At 43.1% G+C, this 19,113-nt stretch overlaps 1 protein-coding gene across 1 annotated transcript in view; it reads left to right on the forward strand.

Annotated features, from left to right (window-relative positions):
• Positions 1-955: 955 nt before the first annotated feature.
• Positions 956-19,113, forward strand: part of TRHDE (thyrotropin releasing hormone degrading enzyme) — a 214,923-nt gene continuing 196,765 nt past the window's right edge. Inside the window, exons 1-2 of the mRNA XM_048941084.1 lie at positions 956-2,028; positions 6,682-6,955. Coding sequence (XP_048797041.1) covers positions 1,211-2,028; positions 6,682-6,955 — 1,092 coding nt within the window. The 5' untranslated portion in view covers positions 956-1,210. The remainder of the gene's footprint in view (positions 2,029-6,681; positions 6,956-19,113) is intronic.

Raw genomic sequence — 19,113 nt, forward strand, 5'->3', positions numbered from 1 at the left:
CATAATCCCCGAATGCTGCGGCTGTGAGCGGGGATGCGGCGCGGGTCGCGGGTGTGCAGGGCCGGGGGGGGAGGGTGGGAGCCGTCCTGGGGCCGCGGAGCGGCGACATGAGGCTCTCGGGAAGCGCCAGCCAGCTCTTAAAGGCTGATTCTTCTCGGCATATTAATCCCTTCGATATAAGTAGGATATTTATCCTTTATCTCGGCTCCATCCCCGCGTTCGGATGACAGCGCTATTGTCGTCCAAACGTGCGTTAGGCGGCTCTTTATTAAGTCTATATAAATACGACCCAGCACCGCGTTCAATATTTACGGGGCGAGCGCGCTCTCAAGCGCACGATCGCGGGGAACCCCAAGGCTTGGGGAAGGGGGAGGCTGTGGTCGCCCAGCGCATCGTCCTCCTCCCGCCTCGGCCGGGGCTCCCCCCGCCCGCAGCCCCCCCGGAGCCGCCGTGTCACCCGGCGGGACGCCTCCCCAGTCCCCGCGCCGCCCCCTCCTCCCGCCCCCGCCCGCTCCCCCGGGGCGCCGCCGTCACCGCCGGCAGCCGGAGCAGCCGCTGAGCCGAGGGGCGGCGGGGCTTGCCCGCCTCTCCCCCTTCCCATCCCTTCCCTTCCCTCAGCCTCTCCCCGGTGCCTATATATAGCTGCCTCTGCCCGAGCCAGCCGGGAGAGCGCTCTGTACCTGCAAGAGACAGAAAAGACAAAATAAGAGCGGAGCGGCGAGGAGCGACTCTCCAGGGCCGGAGGGAGGAAGAGGAGGTGGAGGCGCCGCCGTCCGGTGCCGCCGCCCCCGGTGCCGGCCGAGCCCCGCGGGGGCGGCCCTCCCGATCTCCCTTCCATCCCCCACCGCCCTCCCTGCGCGGCGGCGCGGGGCGCGCATGGCTCAGGCGCTGCCGGGGCCGGGCGCGGAGCCCGACCCCGGCCCCGGCGGCTCGGGCTGCGCGGGAAGGAGAGCTCCGTGCGAACGGCGGCGCTAGGGGGAGCTGCCCGGCATGTGCTGAAGTGCCCCGCAGCAGCCGCACAAGTTGACGGAGCGGCCGGACGGCGCGGAGAGCCCGCAGCCGCACCCCCGAGCCCGTCCCGTCACCCCGGCCGGGGCTGCGGGCGATGTGAGCGGCGCCGCCCGGGCTCCCCCGGCTCGCTGCCTCCCATGTCTTCGGGGCCCCCTCGGGGGGCGGCGGCCCCGCGGGAGGCGGAGGCGGCGCTGCCGTAATGGCCCTGGAGGAGAAGCGGGAGAAGCGGCCGCCCGTCACCCCCATGATGATCGAGGAGGAGGCAGCCCTACGCAACGGCAGCCGTGGACTGCCGCCGGGGCCCTGGGCCGAGGCGGCGGGGCCGCGACCCCGCACGACGGAGCGGCACATCGCCGTGCACAAGCGCCTGGTGCTGGGCTTCGCCGTCTCCATCCTGGCGCTGCTGGCCGTGACCATGGTGGCCGTGCTACTCAGCGTCCGCTTCGAGGAGTGCGGCGCCGCCGCCGACGGACCCCCGCGGGCCGCCAACAACGGGAGCCTGCCGGGACTCGCGGCTGGGCAGCCCCGCGGCCGGGCCGAGCCGCGGGAGGAGACGCGGGGCGGGGAGGAGGCGGCGGAGCAGCAGCAACAGCAGGAGGAGGAGGAGGAGGAGGAGTGGCAGCGGCGGCGGCAGCTGCCGCCCTGGGCCCGGCCACGGCTGCCGCGGCACCTGCGACCGCTGCACTACAACCTGATGCTGAGCGCCTTCATGGAGAACTTCACCTTCTGCGGGGAGGTGAACGTGCAGCTGGAGGTGCGCAACGCCAGCCGCTACATCGTGCTGCACGCCCACCGCATGCACATCGAGGCGGTGCGCGTGGCCGAGGACAAGCTGGCGGGCGCCGTGCGGGTGGCACGGTCCTTCCTCTACCCCCAGACCCAGGTCCTGGTCGTCGTCCTCAACCGCAGCTTGGAGGTGCAGCGGAGTTACAACCTCAAGATCATCTACAACGCGCTCATCGAGAACGAGCTGCTCGGCTTCTTCCGCAGCTCCTACGTCCTGCACGGCGAGCGCAGGTACGGCGGGAGGAGCCCGGCGGGCGGCACGCCTCAATCCGCGCCCCTCGGCGGCGCCCCGTGCACAACTTCGGGCGGCGCGGGGCGGCGCTGCGAGGCGGGGAGGCGCCGAGGGCCGGCGCTTGGAGGGGAGGAGCTGCCGGAGTTTCTGCGGCCGGGACGGGAGAGGGGCTAGGGCTGAGGGAGGATGGTGGTGGCAGTTGGGGCGGAAGGGGTTTCTTCGCTCCCAAAGTGAACCTTTATCGGTCGGTGCGGCCGAGAGGGAGGCTGAAAATTAGCCAAAAAAAGTAAGTCAGTCAGGAAAAGAACGCTCGCCGGTTCAAATCCACAGCCCCTGCGTTAGAGCGTACTCTTGCGCAGTGTGGTTATTGGCAGTTTTCACCAGTCTGATGTTGGAATTGCAAGTGGGATTGAAATTGCCTGAGCCGTTTGTCATTGCCACTGAAATAAAATGAAAATTTGGAAATGCACGGCTGTAGGAAAGGATGCAGATAAAACGCCTTTATCGCAGAGAAGTGAGCGAGTGGGGCAATCAGGCGTTTCTGCAGACCTGTGTAGAAATGGGCACGCAGTAAGACAAGGCTGCCGACAGCAGGGGGGATAATTCGCTTTACAAAGGCAGCAAGAAGTTGTTTAAGCAGTTACTGCTCCTGCCTGTCTAAGCTTCCTGTGGAAATAGTTGAGCTGCCTGGTAGCTGCTTCTGCTGTGATGTTTCTTCAAAGTTACTGTTCTGTGTTCTATGCCAGTGCTCCTGTTATGATTTGGGGGTTGAAAAAAAAAGAGAAAAAAGTCTGTTTGTTTTCATAGCCATCAGGAGAGTGTAAGGCACAGGAGTGGAAGGCAGTGGTAAAATGCCCTTCCCACAACTTTCTGTATCACTTCTGAGAAACGAGGCATTTTGCTTTCAATGCACTCGAATATAGTTATATTCAGCATGATCCTTACTGTACGGTAGTATGGTGTTGAAATCAGCGGTGCTGGTTTTTCTTTGCACCAGCTCACGTGTTTATTTTGGTAAAATGCTGTTTTTTAAAATCTGCATCAGTTCAGGGTTACGGTTTCAGATGTTTACCATGAGCATTGTTTTTCCCCTTGAACTATCAAAAAGTTAAAAACTCCCTGAGATATAAAAGAAATAATACACATTCTAAACCACAAAACTTTTTCATTAGAAGTGCCCTCTTGCGATTTGCATTTTGATTAGTGGCCCGATTTTAATGTAACTCATGTAACCATTTGTCGTCCTGAAACGTGGATGATTTCTGCTGTGACAGACAGCAAGGCTTCTCTTCTGCTCCCAGGGACCTTGATTTTCCAGCAGAATTTCAGCTTTCTGACGTCTTTATATTCGATTAAAATACAGAGACATTGCTGGAGGAGTAGTTGTTGTAAAAGGGTCTAAAACATCATTTTTCACTTTTGTGATACGTCAGGAGTGAGTAATGGGTTAAGTGTGAAGCTTTCCAAGTGTAACAGTGCCTTCATTTCATAATTCTTTTGTTCATAAAGTTAGTCCATTTACTGTGGTCTTCATAGGTGAAAGCCATAAATTAGCCTAAAGTGTTCACAGTAGCATGAAGTACTTATTTTCTTACTGCAATCTGTGCTACTTTAATTGAAAGCTGAAATTCAAGTGATAAGCCACAAACTTATTCTTCATTATGTGCTAGAATTCACTGATTACTGAATCAACAGACATTTAATACACAGCTCCTGTAGAGTACCATAGTAATATGCACACATAATTTAAATGAACATCCACCTTGGGCATAAATGAAAAAGAGAAGAGAATCGTATGTTATTCAGACAAAACAAACAGACATATTCTTCCATCTTATCACTACTAAGATGTCAAAATAGATAGCTTGTTGAGGAAACACACGTCTTCCTTTAACAGATGAGGTGGAATTAAAATACCTGCAAATTACTGCTGTGGGGATGCTGAGCAGACAGGCTGCAAGGCTGTCATTCCCAGAAGTACAACTTTTGTGGTGATATACTTGGGAATCGGAGATAAAAATGTCAGTGCCCAGAGAAGGATCTAGAGGATGAATTACTCAACCTGCTCTTCATTTTTGGTATGGGGTAGAAGTTTTGCTTGTTGTTCTTCCTAACACTTAAGGGAATAGATAAGAATCGTAGAATGGCCTGGGTTGAAAAGGACCACAATAATCATCTAGTTCCAGCCCCCCTGCTGTGTGCAGAGTTGCCAGCCACTAGACAAGGCTGCCTAGAGCCACATCCAGCCTGGCCTTGAAGCACAGACTATTTTACTTTAAGCAGTTTAGTCTTTGGGAAGAAGTTTTAAACTTTCTGTTTGTTTTACTTTATGCCACAATAAGCAAATTGATATTTGATAGTAATGTGTGTGTTGCAAACACCACTGTTACTGGTAGCTGGTGTATTTTTAGTATGGAATATTGACCATCCAGTGTTTGCCCAGTTACGTCTGCGTGGATGTTATCTATTCCTCTGTGTGAATGCAGAGGTCACTGGTGAAGAGATTGTTTCAATGGCCTAACACCTAACAAGACTGCAGATAGGACCCTGAAAAAGTGGGAAAAATGCTCCCTTTTTTTTAGAGGGTAGCAGCATATATACAGTATTCCCTGTTTATGCATTTACGTGTATATCTGAGCTCATTAAAAATGTTAATTGCAGCTGAAAGTTCATCATTCTGGCTTTATTAATAACAGGCTGGTACAAGTTTCCGAGCTCACTTGAAGCTACTGTTGGTGTCTATAGCTCTTTAGCGTGTGCCTAGAATGCAGAATCAGGACCACTTGAAATACTTTGCATATAAATTAAGTTGCTTTGCTTCATTTAATTGGCTGATTTGGCTTTGTTGCACTAGTGCAAATCCACTGATAATAATGGAATTTTCCTGGATTAACACTGGAATACCTGGCATCAACTTTTTACCTTATATTGAACAACCTTATTCAGGAATATGATGTAACTAATCTGTATTTTATAGTGAAGCAAGACAAATGCAGTATGATGAATTCCTTCGGTGATGATTTGCCTAATAAAGCCTTTTGTTTTAGACAAAAATAAAAAGTACAATGGTAAAACCTTCAGTGGTGGGAAAAAAAATCTTTTTTTTTTTTTTTCCTTTGAATAGATTTATGAAAGAGGTGATCGTTTCACTTAAAACCATATCTGGTTGTCTCGAGCATGGATGCTCTATAGCGAGATAAATGCAACATTTCAAGAAGTTTTTCTTCATGAATTTTATAAAATAATGCTAGCAATATTTCTAAAACCCAAGAAGTTGTAGAAAAAAATAATTATCCTTAAAGGTTTCCTGATTATTTACTTATATTTCCCCCTCAGGGTTTGAGAGCATCAGATGTTACAGAATACAGAATATGATACCATTGTTTGTACTGTAGAGTAATGCTCGTGGACTGATGAATGAGTGCCACCACTTTCATTTTATCAAACGTATCCACCTGCTCTCTTCCTCCAGAGGAGTAACAGATGATTATTCGACCTCTAAAATTGTGGCAAATGTTTACCAGCTATCTAAAATTGCATGGTGATTTCCACTGATGAAATCTTAAAAATTGAGACATGATTCAATACTTCTTCAAAAGCCTTCATATTTGGTTATGTAGTTTAGCTGTAGTCATTTTCTTGCCCTCTGTGCTTCAGAGAATATTCCTATTGAACACTGCAGTTCAGCCTTTTAAATGCAGCTCCTTTCTGCATAGTGATCATCATATGTGGGGTTTTGTCTGAATGGTGTAAGTTTGGAGAAAGTCTCTACTTGCAAAGGTTCCTTTTCAGTATCTGCATTAACATCTGCTTAGTTCCAAAGAAAATGATCACTGTTATTACTAATAATTGTTATTATAAAGAAATTAAACTACTGAGCTTTCCCATTTTATACAGTGGCTTGGTGTCTTCAGAAATCTTTGAGTATTTTGCCGTGTGAACTGATACGTATTTGTTCTCAATAAAATATACCACATAAGAAAAGCACCTTTGAAAAAAGGTAAACTACTCCGTGCTTGTGTAATTATTTGGTTGTATTTGTGATTTTGCAAAGTTCCCTGAATATATATAAATTTTTTTGTGACTATATGCAGTAGCAATACTGCTGTGTTTTAGCACAGCGTGTCTGAGACCTGTCCACTTGCAGAGAAGTAATCAGCAGTGGAAAACAACAACCCCCCTGAGTACAATGTGTGGGTGTAAGTTCTAATGTCCAAAGAAAGGCAGTGTGTGCTGTCAGTATCTCAGGGCAGAGTGAGCTCCCCAAAGGCTACTAAATCCTGGCTTTAACTGAGGCCGTGCTTGCTTATGACCGATATTGGCAAACTTTTTTTCACATACAGAACAAAACTTCTGTGAGATCCTGAAGTCTGATAGAAGGGGATTATTTAACCTCAGCGTGATGCCAGCAAATTTGTACAAAATTTATAGGCCATTACTTTATATTGATTGTGTTACAGAACAGGTAGTAAGAATTCACATCAAGAAAGGCCACAATGATAAAGCGGTGTTCAGTGCTGTATACTTGTACTGTTACATTTGTTGTTGTTAAACCACAATAGTCAAGCAATGTCTGATTTACTATGCCCATGAATAGAGTGCTGGTCACAGACAGTAACTGCCGCGATGTCTTTTGTTTGCTTCTGTTCCAGGTTTCTTGGTGTTACGCAGTTCTCTCCTACTCATGCCAGAAAAGCCTTTCCATGCTTTGATGAGCCCATCTACAAGGCCACTTTCAAAATCAGCATCAAGCATCAGGCAACTTATATATCTTTGTCCAACATGCCAGTTGAAACATCTGTTTTTGAAGAAGACGGATGGGTTACAGATCACTTTTCACAAACCCCTCTGATGTCCACATATTACCTGGCTTGGGCAGTGTGCAATTTTACATACCGGGAAACCATCACCAAGAGTGGAGTCGTTGTAAGTATTTCTGATGTTGTACCAGACACGTTTTGCTACTTTGAAAATCTTTTTTTTGCAAGGGATCATAACATCAAGTACTTAAAGAGTTTCTTGCTTAGCATTCCTAAAATTTGCCAGCTCATTCAATGTTAGCGTGCATTGTTTGGAGCATTTTCTAAAAGTTTACCTGATTTTTATTTTTTTTTTTTAATTTCTCCCTGTATGGGAACTGCTGAGTCATGGCCTGAACCTCTGATTGATCACCTGAGGCGAGCCATGAGTCAGCCAGAGGAGCACAGGTGAAGGCAATTCAGCTGTGCTACCGGAAGGGGTGGAGCCAGGCTGCCCCCCTCCTGGACCTATTGAAGAGCTGGCTACCAGTGGGGAAGGATCTTGTCTGGAGATCCCTCCTTCTGGTGTTTTGTGGGTGAGCCCAGCATAAGGGTAAGCCTTCCATTTATTCTCTCTTGTTATCATAGTCTACTTTGCCTAACTCTCTTGTTTATTTTGTGGTTGTAACGTCTTGGTATCCATTGATTATACACTCCCTAATGCTTTTTTAATTGTTAAGTTTACTAAGTTTTGTTGTCTGATGAAATTTTAAACTTTCAGGTATCCTTTTCAATTCACTTTTATTTCCTTAGTATGTTTTCTCTTGCTTCAATACCAATGTTAGTGGTACAGTAATATGGAAGGGTTGTTAGTCTCCTTCTTTTAATATTGACGTTCCCGTGGTGTGCTGTGTACTAGCTTGAGAGGCTGCTTAAGTATTTTATCTCAGAACTTGTTTAGAAGCAGAACTTTATGTCCTATCAGCTTCATGAAGTGCAGTTCCATGTTGGTGGAAGCACTGACTTTCTGGAGCTGTTGTTTCTAAATTCAGCATGATTCCAGTTATGCTGTGGAGGGGGAAAAAAAAAAAAAGGGAAATCCTTTATTTATATCAGTTTTGTTTTTGTTTACAAATATCAAGCACAGAACTGTATAACAAGCTAAAACATACATGAGAAATGCTGTCAGCTTAATAGAATATTTCACAGTGCTGTCATCTTGATTTTTCAGGTGTATGTTCAGAGAAACACTTCCTTTTTAGTTTCTGTGAATAACAAAATTGATCTACTTTTGGAAGCTGAGGGCTAGGCTGGAGTTCTAGCTTTGTGCCTGAGCAAAGTGCATTTTTACCTTTATGCTTCTACAAATGCTCAATTACTTGTGTTGTAGTTTGGTGCCATAAAGAACTGCCTGCCTCCTTAGTGTTGTTGATCGAGATATGGAATGTATCCATAATCACTTTTATCAAGTCTGAGCTTTGAGCTGCTGCAGAGGGAGCTGATCTCACCTCCTCTCAGCCAGAAGTTTTCTTTACTTTTTTGTGCCAGTGCTCACCTCTGCACAGCCCGATGCAGTTCTGAGAACTGACCTGAAAAGAGAAATGAAAATGTGTGAATGTGTTTTCAGGCAGATCAGTTCTTTGATCCATCTTTTTGTGTGACTGTCTGAGATCTAGGATTCAAGGCTGTGGTAAGATGAAGGAGTTTAGACCCAGCCCTCTCTGTTGGTGGCTTTCACTTGGGTCATACTGAAATCATGAGGAAATCAGTATCTGAGATTATTTCGTCTGAGTAATGTAATGATGTTGGAAATTCAGAGCCTGTACTTGCAGTTCCACTGGTTGCCTGTGATGGCTGCACTGCTTGTGTAGCTCAATGTTACTGAAAGAGGAAGGCTCCTAGCTCTCCTTCTTCAGGCTGGGACCAGCTGCTCCTCCCTGTGCAACAGCTCTGTGCTAGCCGAACCATTAGTTTAGTTGATTTCACTTACAAGCTTGAAGAAATGAAACCTCTCTCTCTCTCTCTCTCTCTCTCTCTCTCTCTCTCTCTCTCTCTCTCTCCATTTTTTTTCCTTCTTTTTTAGTAAGGATATTTCTCTGTCAGTTCAGCAAGTTAATTTAGAAAAAGATTGCATATGTGCCCGTGCAAAAAAAAAAAAAAAAAAAAAAAAAAGTAAGAAGGGAGAATGGTGGAGCTGATGCCTGCTTCTTAGTGCTGCTACCTTCAGATTGATTGTCTGTAGAAGAAGCATTGCTCTTGGGATGAGTAATTGGTTACCTCAGGCTGTTGTAATAGTTGCAAGACTGACCTAAGTAGAACAGGCTTAGATTTCAGGCCATTTCTTTCTCCTTATCAATCAGTACTGAAACAGACTTCTGTCCAGGTTGGAGTTGATGATCATTGTAATCCTTCCTGGTGAAGGATTTGGTTTTAAGCTCAGAACAATGTCATATTTTTCTGCTTCAGAAAACAGCAGTTACTTGTGTTTCTCCTGTAACTCCTCTAAGATGGAAGTTTTTGATATATGCTGTCTTATGTTCCTTGTTCTCTAATACAATGTATTATTTGCAAGTTCAGCATGCATAATACTACTGTATTATCTCTGGCATGTCCTCTACACATCTTTAAGGAGGGCGAAAAAAAAAAAAAAAACCAGTTGTAAGCTGTTCAATTTTCAGCATCAAACAAATATGTGCAATGTGAAGAATGAGCTTCAGGACCATCAGTTTGAAAGATACATCCTATTTCCTCTTTATTTTCTTATGGTGTTCACAGCTCATAACTCGTAAGCTTCTGCTACTTGAGTATGTATAATATCTTGAAGAAAGAAGCATACTCATGTGATATAGACACTAACTATTGCTTTCTGCTGGTCTCAAAGACAACATCCAAGTATTTATTTCATGATGGCTGCAGTGGTCTTAGTTATGTTTGAGTCTCTTGCTCAGCAAATTTAGGACATGTTTACTCCACAACCTTGAGCGTACCACCGCACAGAACTTTGTCAGCAGTTGCTGCAAATTAGTAGGCAGTTTTTGGCAAAGACATGAAAACTAGAAGCCTGTATAGATTGAGATAATCTCGTATCCTATAAGATTGCTCAGATTTGTTGAAAGAATACCTTGTGTTAACATATGGTGAACAGCTTAGAGCTGGCTTTGTTGATATGAATTGCTGAGGTAAGCCATCACTTTGTGGCTTTTATACTGTAACCCCAGGTGTCTGTGTCTATTATCTGGGTAAATTTTTGAAATTTGACCTCCTGGTGCAGGCAAGTCTAAACTTCTTGGTTCCCTCTGAAGCTGTTTGGGCACTAAAATTTACTTGTTCCTGTATTCTTGGCAAGTGAACATAAATATATGATGAAACAAAGTTAGCTTCTAAAAATAAATGAATGTTAAAGAAAATTAACCCAACCTCTGTGATGAAACATTTTGATGTGTATTGATTGGATGGTCATAGCCGCAGGACTGTGGTCAATAGCTCTATGTCCAGGTGGAGGATAGTCATGAATGGTGTCCCCCAGACACACTGCATGACCTGTGCTCTTCAACATCTTTATCAAAAGCATAGACAGTGGAATCAAGTGCACCCTCAGCAAATTTGATGACACCAAGCAGAGGGGTGCGGCTGACACAACAGAAGGAAAGGCCGTCATCTAGACAGACCTGGACAAGCTCAAAAGTTAATAATAAATAATAAAGTTTAACAAGACCAAACGTAAGGTGTTGCACTTGGGTCTAGGCAATTCCAGATGTGAGTACAGACTGGGAGAAGAAGACATGGAGAGCATCCCTGCAGAGAAGATCTTATGGGTCTTGATGGACAAAAAGGTGGACATGAGCCAGCAGTGTGCTCTTGCAGCCTGGGAGGCCAACAGTATCCTAGGATGCATCGAAAGAGGGGTGGCCAGCAAGGTGAGGGAGGTGATTGTCCCACTCTGCTCTGCCCTTCTGAAGTCCCAGCTGGAATACTGCATTTAGGTCTGGCACCCCAGGCGCAGTAAGAATGCGGAGCTATTGGAGCAGGTCCAGAGAAGGCCACAGAGATAATCAAGTGACTGGAGTACCTCTCCTATGAAGAGAGGTTGAAGGATTTGGACTTATTTAACTTGAAGAAGAGAAAGCTTTGGGGAGATACCATTTCAGCCTTCCAGTAGCTGTAGGGAGTTTACAGGCAGGAGAAGGACAACTTTTTAACATGATAGTGATAGGGCAAGGGGGAATGACTTTAAACTGAAAGAGGGGAGATTTGGGTTAGATGTTAGGAATACATTTTTTACTCAAGGTAGTGAAGCGCTAGAACAGGTTGCTCTGAGAGGTTCTGGATGCTTACGTTCCTGGAGGTGTTCAAGGCCAGGTTGGACGGAATCCTGGACAGCCTGATCTAGAGGTTGGCAATCCTGACTATGGCAGGGGGATTAGAACTAGATGGAGAGGTACCCTCCAATCTATATCACTCTACGATTAAGGGGCCTTTCTTCTATTAATGGGATGTATATTATTTTATAGATCTCTAAAAGACTGCAGCTTGTGTGTACTTTTGTTTTTTGTACTTTCACAAATTTGATTATGGTTCACAGACTGTTTAGAGGGGCTCAGGGAAAGTATCCTTTCAGATTTTGACAGTACTCTAATGCTTAAAATCTCCTCTCTCTCCTGGGTGACCACTCTTAGTAAACTGCTGTGGTCAAGGGTGGATAAACTTTCTAAGGAGTAAACAAAACAGTGAGTTTAAAAGCAGGTTTGTTCTTAAAAGATTAACTTCTGGCTGTTCAGTTTTTCTCAAAGAATGGCATTGACCTCAAAATTAATTTTAATCCATGCATGACATTCAAATAAATACCAAGTTAAAAGTAGAAACTAACTTGGAAAACTGAGCTAGCCAATCAAATAATAATATTGATATATCCTATATTATTCTTGCAGACATGGAGACTTATATTTCATGCTCTGCTATTAATTTGGAAAAGGAATTAAGACAAGTAGTGCTTTTGTAGGAGCACAGTTCAGTGACTGTGAATCATTCCCATAACTCTTTAGTCTGTATGGGTCTGATCAGAATCCCTTCCAGAGCAGGTAATTTAAAAGCAGAATTGCCTTCTTATGTGCATTACAAGACTATAATTTGTTGCTCGGATTCATCTGGGATTATAGGGGATGATTCAAATCGTTGGAACTGCCTTTGTGTTTGAGCACAGCTTGACTCCTGTAGAAGAAACTGTGGTATATGTACCTGTGCTGCTGTGGACTAAGAAGCAGAGCAGTTCTACCAGGATGCTCCCTGAGGTAATCTTATGTTGAGGGAGCAGGAATATCCTTACGAGCAGGTTTAGCTGATCTCTGATGGCTCTGTACTGCACTGCAGCTGTGCCAGCTGTAGTCAGTGAAACTCGTGGAATCTGTGTATTGTTACTTTTGCACAGTAAAATAATCCCAAGGAATTTGCATACCTTCACGTGATTGCTAGCTTTACTCATATACTGTGTTTCTTTATCATACCTCATACGTTATGTTCTTTGTCAGTAATTCTTAAAAGCAATATATTGCTGGCTGTATTGTAACATCTGTCACACTGCCTCTGTGTCTCTTTCCTTCTCTGTTGTCTCTATTTGTCTTTCCCATTCATCAGGCCTTTGCCTCGTTTTTCCCCTATCTGGATTGGTATTTACTCTACTTCATGTTTAGCAGTGCTTCTATTCTTCAAACCCTCTGTTACTCATTGTTCCTTTGTCAGGTGGACATGGAAACTTACTATCTCCTTCACCTCTGTCTCAGGTTATTTTTCTTCCTTGCTTTTGTTCTCTGCTTATTCTTTCAGTTAGTAGAAGGAGTGAACACTCAGGGACAAAGTCGATCAGTGGAGACGAATGCATTGCTGGGAAGAGATGTTTCAGGGAGATTCATCTTCTATCATTCTCTCAGTGTGGATGGGATGTGGAGATTACTACAGAAATGAGGAAACAACTTGCAGCTTTAAAGTGTATCAAGTGTATCTCTTGTCAGAGCAAATATCTGCTAGAAAGGAAAAGTATGTGGAAAGGAGTGGTTTCAGGAAAAGATCTGGGTGAACAGGTTAGAAGAATGTTGCAGGCAGTGCTGGAGGTGGTGAGAATGAGGAATAGTAGTAGAAAGCGGCTAGCTGAAAATGTGGTGATGAATGGGAGGAAGAATGTTGATGGAGGACAGTGCTGTAAGAATTTTGTGTGGTTTCTCTTTGGCTACTCCTGCTCCTGTTCCAAAATGGTGGCAGTGTGGGTTTGGCAGCAGGATTGGCAGCATGTGGGGCAACCCAGAGGTTGGTCAGCTGTGCGGGACAAGACCTTCACTGGGTATCTGAATCCATACACAATACATCTTTAGGAAAGCTATAGTGCTGGGTTGGTCTTGGTTTTATTTTTATTAAACATTACTGCACAGTCATTAGGGCTGAGTATTTTGTCATGATATTGAGAAAGACCTTGAGGCTAAGAAAGATCTTATGAGAAGAGTTATACCAGAATAAGGGCAACTGTTATTGCACTGATGTTATTTTGTTATTACTTTTTCTAAGACATAATCAGAGATCACAAGCTCCAGGTTACTACAGATCTTAATTCTGTACTTTTGTGTAGCTTAGTCTTATCCTGACCAGTGGAAAGGAGCTGTGAAAAATTTGGCTAAAGGAAAATAAGATAATTACTGCTTCCATAGTGCTAACTAGCTTTCAGAGAACCTGAATCAATGTCTCTCCACTGAGTTCTGTAAGGATTGTGTTTGGGGGACTCCCTCGATTTGGCTTGGCATCATTCAAATACAGAGAGAGATCTTAAAATGGGATCAGTGCACTGATAGTCACTTGGTTCTGCTGATATAAAGTCATTTTTACCTGGGAAGGGTTAGTGAATGGAGCTGCATCAGTAGATATAGGTCACAGTCAGCCAGCATCACACGAGGACTGTTAGTTTAGGTTCAGCTCCACGTGACATAACTCTGTACTCACACTTGTGTCAGGAGGATTGGAATCACAGTCACGCTTCTGACCATTCATGAGATGCTGGAGAGCTAGGCTGGGCATTTCCTTATCTGCAGTGCAGTTTGCCTGCAGTCTGGGCGATCAGTCTGGTAAGACCGGAGAGCTGACTTTCATTAATAGTTGGAAAAAAATAGGAAAATCAGGTTGAACAACTATTCAGAATAACTTTCTCCCCAGTGGATTCTGTCATTTGTTAGATGCTAAAAAAAACCCCCATCAGTTCTCTCTAAAATAAATTCATGCTTATTGTACATCCTAGCCTGTAGATTTCAGCAGATTATTCTGCATTTGAAAAATGTATTAATGCCTGTATATAATAGCAGTAATGACCTCAAGACCAGGCATTTTCTGTCAGTTAATGACTGCCTGGGTTAAAGGCCTGAGGCTTTGCCTTAGGCCCTCTCTTCTGCTGCTGGTTATTAACTACCAGCAAATAGTCTCTCCATCAGTTATTATTTATTAATCAGTATTGATGCAATTATACACCAGATAGTTCTTTGTGAATGAGCAAATTGGTTACAGCAGACTGATTTAGCTATCAAAAATAGAATTAGTTCTCAATTACATTTAAGTTTTCTTTCTCTGCAGCCTGAGTTTTGCCTGGCTTCAGAGTTAAGCCTTATTTTCTGAACCTACCTATGTGTAAAAAGTAACTTTTGTTAGCCCACCACTCACCACTGGGAGGCCACACATGTATCTGATAAACAGATAGCAGCTAATGCAGAGAGCACTGGACATATTTCTAAAGCCTGATGCTGACTCTCAGTGTTTAATCTTTGTATGCCCTGAAATGCTGAGATGATAGTGATATCATAATATTCATTTTTTTTTTTTTTGACATTACTAATATCCTACCCTTGTATCCCTCAAATAGCTTTCATCAACAGGTTCAAAAAAAAAAAAAAAAGCATGTCACAAAAAATGTGTTTGGAGGTAGGAGTCTTGAGCTAGAAAAACACACAGATATGAACAGATTCTTTGTGCTCTCTTTTGCTTGTATGAAATTTTCTCTGTAATAACATCAGTAAAGGTTAGTTCTGCACATGCTTTTCTACTCAGTTCAGTGCTTATTACTGTGAATTGTTTTAGTTAGTTGGGAAGCTCTAGTACAATAGGAATCCACAGAAACTGTAGCCTTTCCAGGTTCATCACATCAATATTTGTTTGCCTATTCTCCTTCTTGCGTATTGAAAATGACTTTGGTTTATTAATTTTTAAATACCGTAGCTACAAAATATGCCAGAAACAAACAAAAACCTATGTAATCAGCATCTGTGCCAGGCAATCTGTTAAAAACATAAATTGCAAACTTGCAGTCCATTGTTATTGATTTCTGTTTAATTTGCAAGTCGAATGCCCTAGGAAAATACTGTGTGTATATATATGTGTATATATAGTGCTTACTGCTTTAAAAAAAAACAACTCTTGGTCAGCACTTGTAGTACATGCAATATTTAAATGTGATATTTATTTCATTAACAAACTCAGCTACACGCCACAAATAATATTATTGAGTTGCAAAGCTTGAATTTGGAATTTTTTTAGCTTAATTTTTCTTTTTTGCTAAGAAGATCAAGTATCTTGTGGTAGTGATGTACTTCATATGTACAGCAAAAAGACTTAATTGAAAAGCACAAATTAGTTTCTTAATTCATGGCTAATTCATAGCCTTGCAGTAATAAGGAGAGGAGGGAGAAGTAGTTCATGTGATTGCTCTTGTGACAGGCATCATCCTAGGAGCTTGATTGCAATTCAGTACCTTCAAGAGCGTTGCTTTATCTAGGGTCTGTTCTGGCTAATGGAAGGAAATGTTGAGGACTCTTGGTACTTTCCACTGCTGTCCCTTGCTTATAGGAGTAGTCCAAAGTTTCTGCAGTTCCTTACATTTTGCATATTATAAGCAGGAGAAGCAAGGAGATAGAGGAGGAAAGACCATTTTCTTTTCATGTCCTAATGAGCATATGCTTGGTAGCATGTACTGTGTGAAGCCTGAGCACTCTAGCTGTTCTTTGCTCTGTATGAGTTTTTTCCATGTCTCCTTATGCCTCTTATATTCTGCTGTCATATCTGACTTCATTAACTTATTCATTAAGATCTCTGTTCTTGTCGTCAGCATGAATTCTTCTGACATCCATCAAAGCAGTAAGACTGTTAGCGTGTTGTTCTAAGAGTCATACTCTTTCTGGAGATGCAAAAATGAAGGTCCAAATAATCTGTAGGATCTCACTGCAGGACGGCATAAAGGTGCATGCATTCCAGCTTCAGCCTGAGCATCTGTCAGTCAAGCCAATGTTATCCTGTATACTCACCATAGTAGCTGTTCTCTGGAGTGAAAATGGATTACTGAGGCAGGTGTCTTAGTTGACATCTTGTTGAGTGACATATACAGCATTTGTGAAGGAGGAGAGTGATGTGTACTTTTATTTATTTATAGACCAAACTCTCCTCCAGGGTTTAGCTAAGTTTTAAATGTATTTTTTTTCCATATAAAAACCAGGAATTTAGCCTATTTATTTCCAGTTTTTATAGCCAGTGGTGAGAAAATAACCACTCATTTCGGAGATTGATAACTCTTGCCAGTCTAACCTCTAATTTTCTGACAGTCAAGTGTCTGCGATGTTTACTTTCTAGGTTTGCCTTCTATCTGCTTTTCTTCCCCCCCCCCCCCCCCGCCCTTTGCTGCCTGGAGTGTGGAAAAATCTCTCTGGTTTGTGATGTTATGCCCATAAAGGACCCAGTCAGTAAATTTGATTTTACATAAAGGTGTCCGTAGTGTTAACAGAACTCTTTGATTCTTCCAGTTGGGTACTTTGACAATTCTGATACCTGTTTGGAGGATTTTTATCAGATGCCACAGTGGCAGGACTTCATAGTGAGAGCAGAGTTGGAGCAGGCTGGCTGCAGTGGTTTGCGCTTTTTTTCCTTGCTATTTTCTAAGGGAGTCATTTGCATGGGCTGAGCTCTGCCACTGTGGGAATACCTGTGGCGATTCCTGCCTGCCTTGTAGATGGTTGGTTTTATTCTTGAGTCTGTTACATCTCATGGCTGCTGAATAGCTAGAGTACAGCAAGCAGCCCCTTCCCCTGGCACCGTTCTTGAACAGTGGGATGAGGACAGGTGGCAGAGAACCAGCTGCATTGGCTTGGTTCCATCAAATGATGCCCTTAGGAAATCCTCGATTGCTCCTTTCTGGCAGCTTTCTGGCTGCTCTGTGCTGTTGAGACAGCAAGAGCAGTGAGAGATGAAAACTGAGTCCGTTATCTTCTTACTTGGAACAGCATAATTTGAAAGCAGATTATGTTTCTCTTTGAAGGGTAAGTGACCTAATGTGTATTAAAAAAGTTATCCCACAGTGGATTATCCTGAAAAATATTTAGCGACACGTTTTGTTTAACAGCGTGCAGCAGAGCTGTATGGCTGTTTAGGACAGGACGTGAAGGCTAATGCATTATTTGAAATGACTGCAGTTAGGGAGGGCCTAAGAAGCAAAAGGTAGTTATTAGCATTCATTGGGCACCTCTGGAAATACTAGCACTTTCTCCCCTCCCATCCCCCTTTCCCAAGAGCAGTGAATAGTTTGGTAGTCACAAGTCACAGCAGCTTGCAACCTCAATTACAGCTGGTCTCCCTACGACAGCAAGCAATACCTTGGTTAGTAAAGATTAAAGAAGGGAATAAAAGGTGGAAGAAGAAGAAAGGAATTGGATTCCTATGGAATGATATTAAAAAAAAAAGTATACTTACTGAATCATTTGCATACTTTGTGTTTTTTGTAGTTCTCCATTCCTCTGGCTAATTAGATCACAGTTCATGGGTGAACAGCAGAAGAACAGCAGTAGATCATGCTGAGTTTTTTACTGAAGATTGTTCTTAAGTGCTAAATATTTGATAATGTTGTTTTGCAGTAAATTCATTGTTTCCTTTTAAATACCATGGGGGAAAAAAAAAAAGGAAGACTGATCTATATGTGGTGAGAAAACTTTGTAGCTTTCTTTTTTGGTCTTATCTGAATAATTCAGATAGAAGACTATGTATGTGGGAATGTAACATGTACTGCTTTATGTAAACTCATATGTATGAGTATATGTAAATTCATTAAACAAATACTTACATTTTTGGCTGCTGCTGCTGTCAGACTTTTTTTCCCCGGACTAAAAGAATAATTTTCCTCGTCTCAATGCAGTTTTACTAACTGAATTCTGCTGATGGAAAGAGTGATGGCCAGCCTTGGCATTCCTTTCTTCATTAATCTTTACTTTGTATTCCTTGGCACCTCAATGTGTTTAAAATGTATTAAGAATGCAGTTCTAGAGCAAGACAACAGAACTAGCAGTTAATATCTGGTATGTTTCAGGCTGCGGAACTTTTACTGGATACCATTTTGAAATAGACACCAGCAAGGGTACAGTCTGCCCAAATTTCAAAGTCTTCCTATGATCCCATGCTCAGATTGTATGAAAATTGTGTTCATGCATATATTTGTTATATACTTTCAAAGACTTTTCAAATCCTCTGAAGTTTAGTTAGTGTTACTCATGGGGCTGTGGTCATTAGTAGTATGATTTATTGGGATCAGCTGTTTCACCCCTCACAGGATGTGGAATGCTATTTGCTTTTTATGTTTAGTTTAAAAATACAATATAAAATACAAAATAAAAACAAACAGAGTTAAAACAAATAAGAAATAAGATAAAAAAAATTAAAAAGAATCAATAAAACAAGTGCACCAACATTTAATATTTTATTCTTTTTCTTATGTCTGTCTTTTATAGCTTGTGATGATCCACATAATTATTTTGGGTTGATATGAGATGTATTATGCAAGTTGTCTGCCAAGTGAAGTTGCATTGACTTCCGGCACGAGAAATTTGTAAGGCATAAAGAGGAGATGAGGTGGTAGCTTGGAGTTAAGAACCTAGTATGAACCTTTTCAGAACTTCAGTGGCTAGCATGACAAGACTTGAAAAAGTGAAGAAGGATAGAGTATTCTGAGAAAGAAGCTGAGAAAGCTTGAGACTCCTTGCTATGAAAGGATTTCGAAGCACCTGACTAGCTTGTACCTAAGAGCTGCTTGAGCAGCAGAAAAAATTCAGAGAAAGCACAATTTAGGTATGGAAATGAAGATTTGTAATTTGTGTGGTTACAATAGGGCATATTATTAACACTTGTCTTTACTACAAAATACTTTGATGAATCACACATGACTGGAAATGATTATGCTACCATGAAGTACTGTGCGGATAAAAAGGATCAGTGAATCACAGTGCAGCTGGTAGAGTTGCATAGTTTCATAGTTCTGTTATTCAGGGGTTGATGGGTGAGAAGAAATAT

Source organism: Lagopus muta, chromosome 1, assembly GCF_023343835.1.
Source record: "Lagopus muta isolate bLagMut1 chromosome 1, bLagMut1 primary, whole genome shotgun sequence".
NCBI lineage: Eukaryota > Metazoa > Chordata > Aves > Galliformes > Phasianidae > Lagopus > Lagopus muta.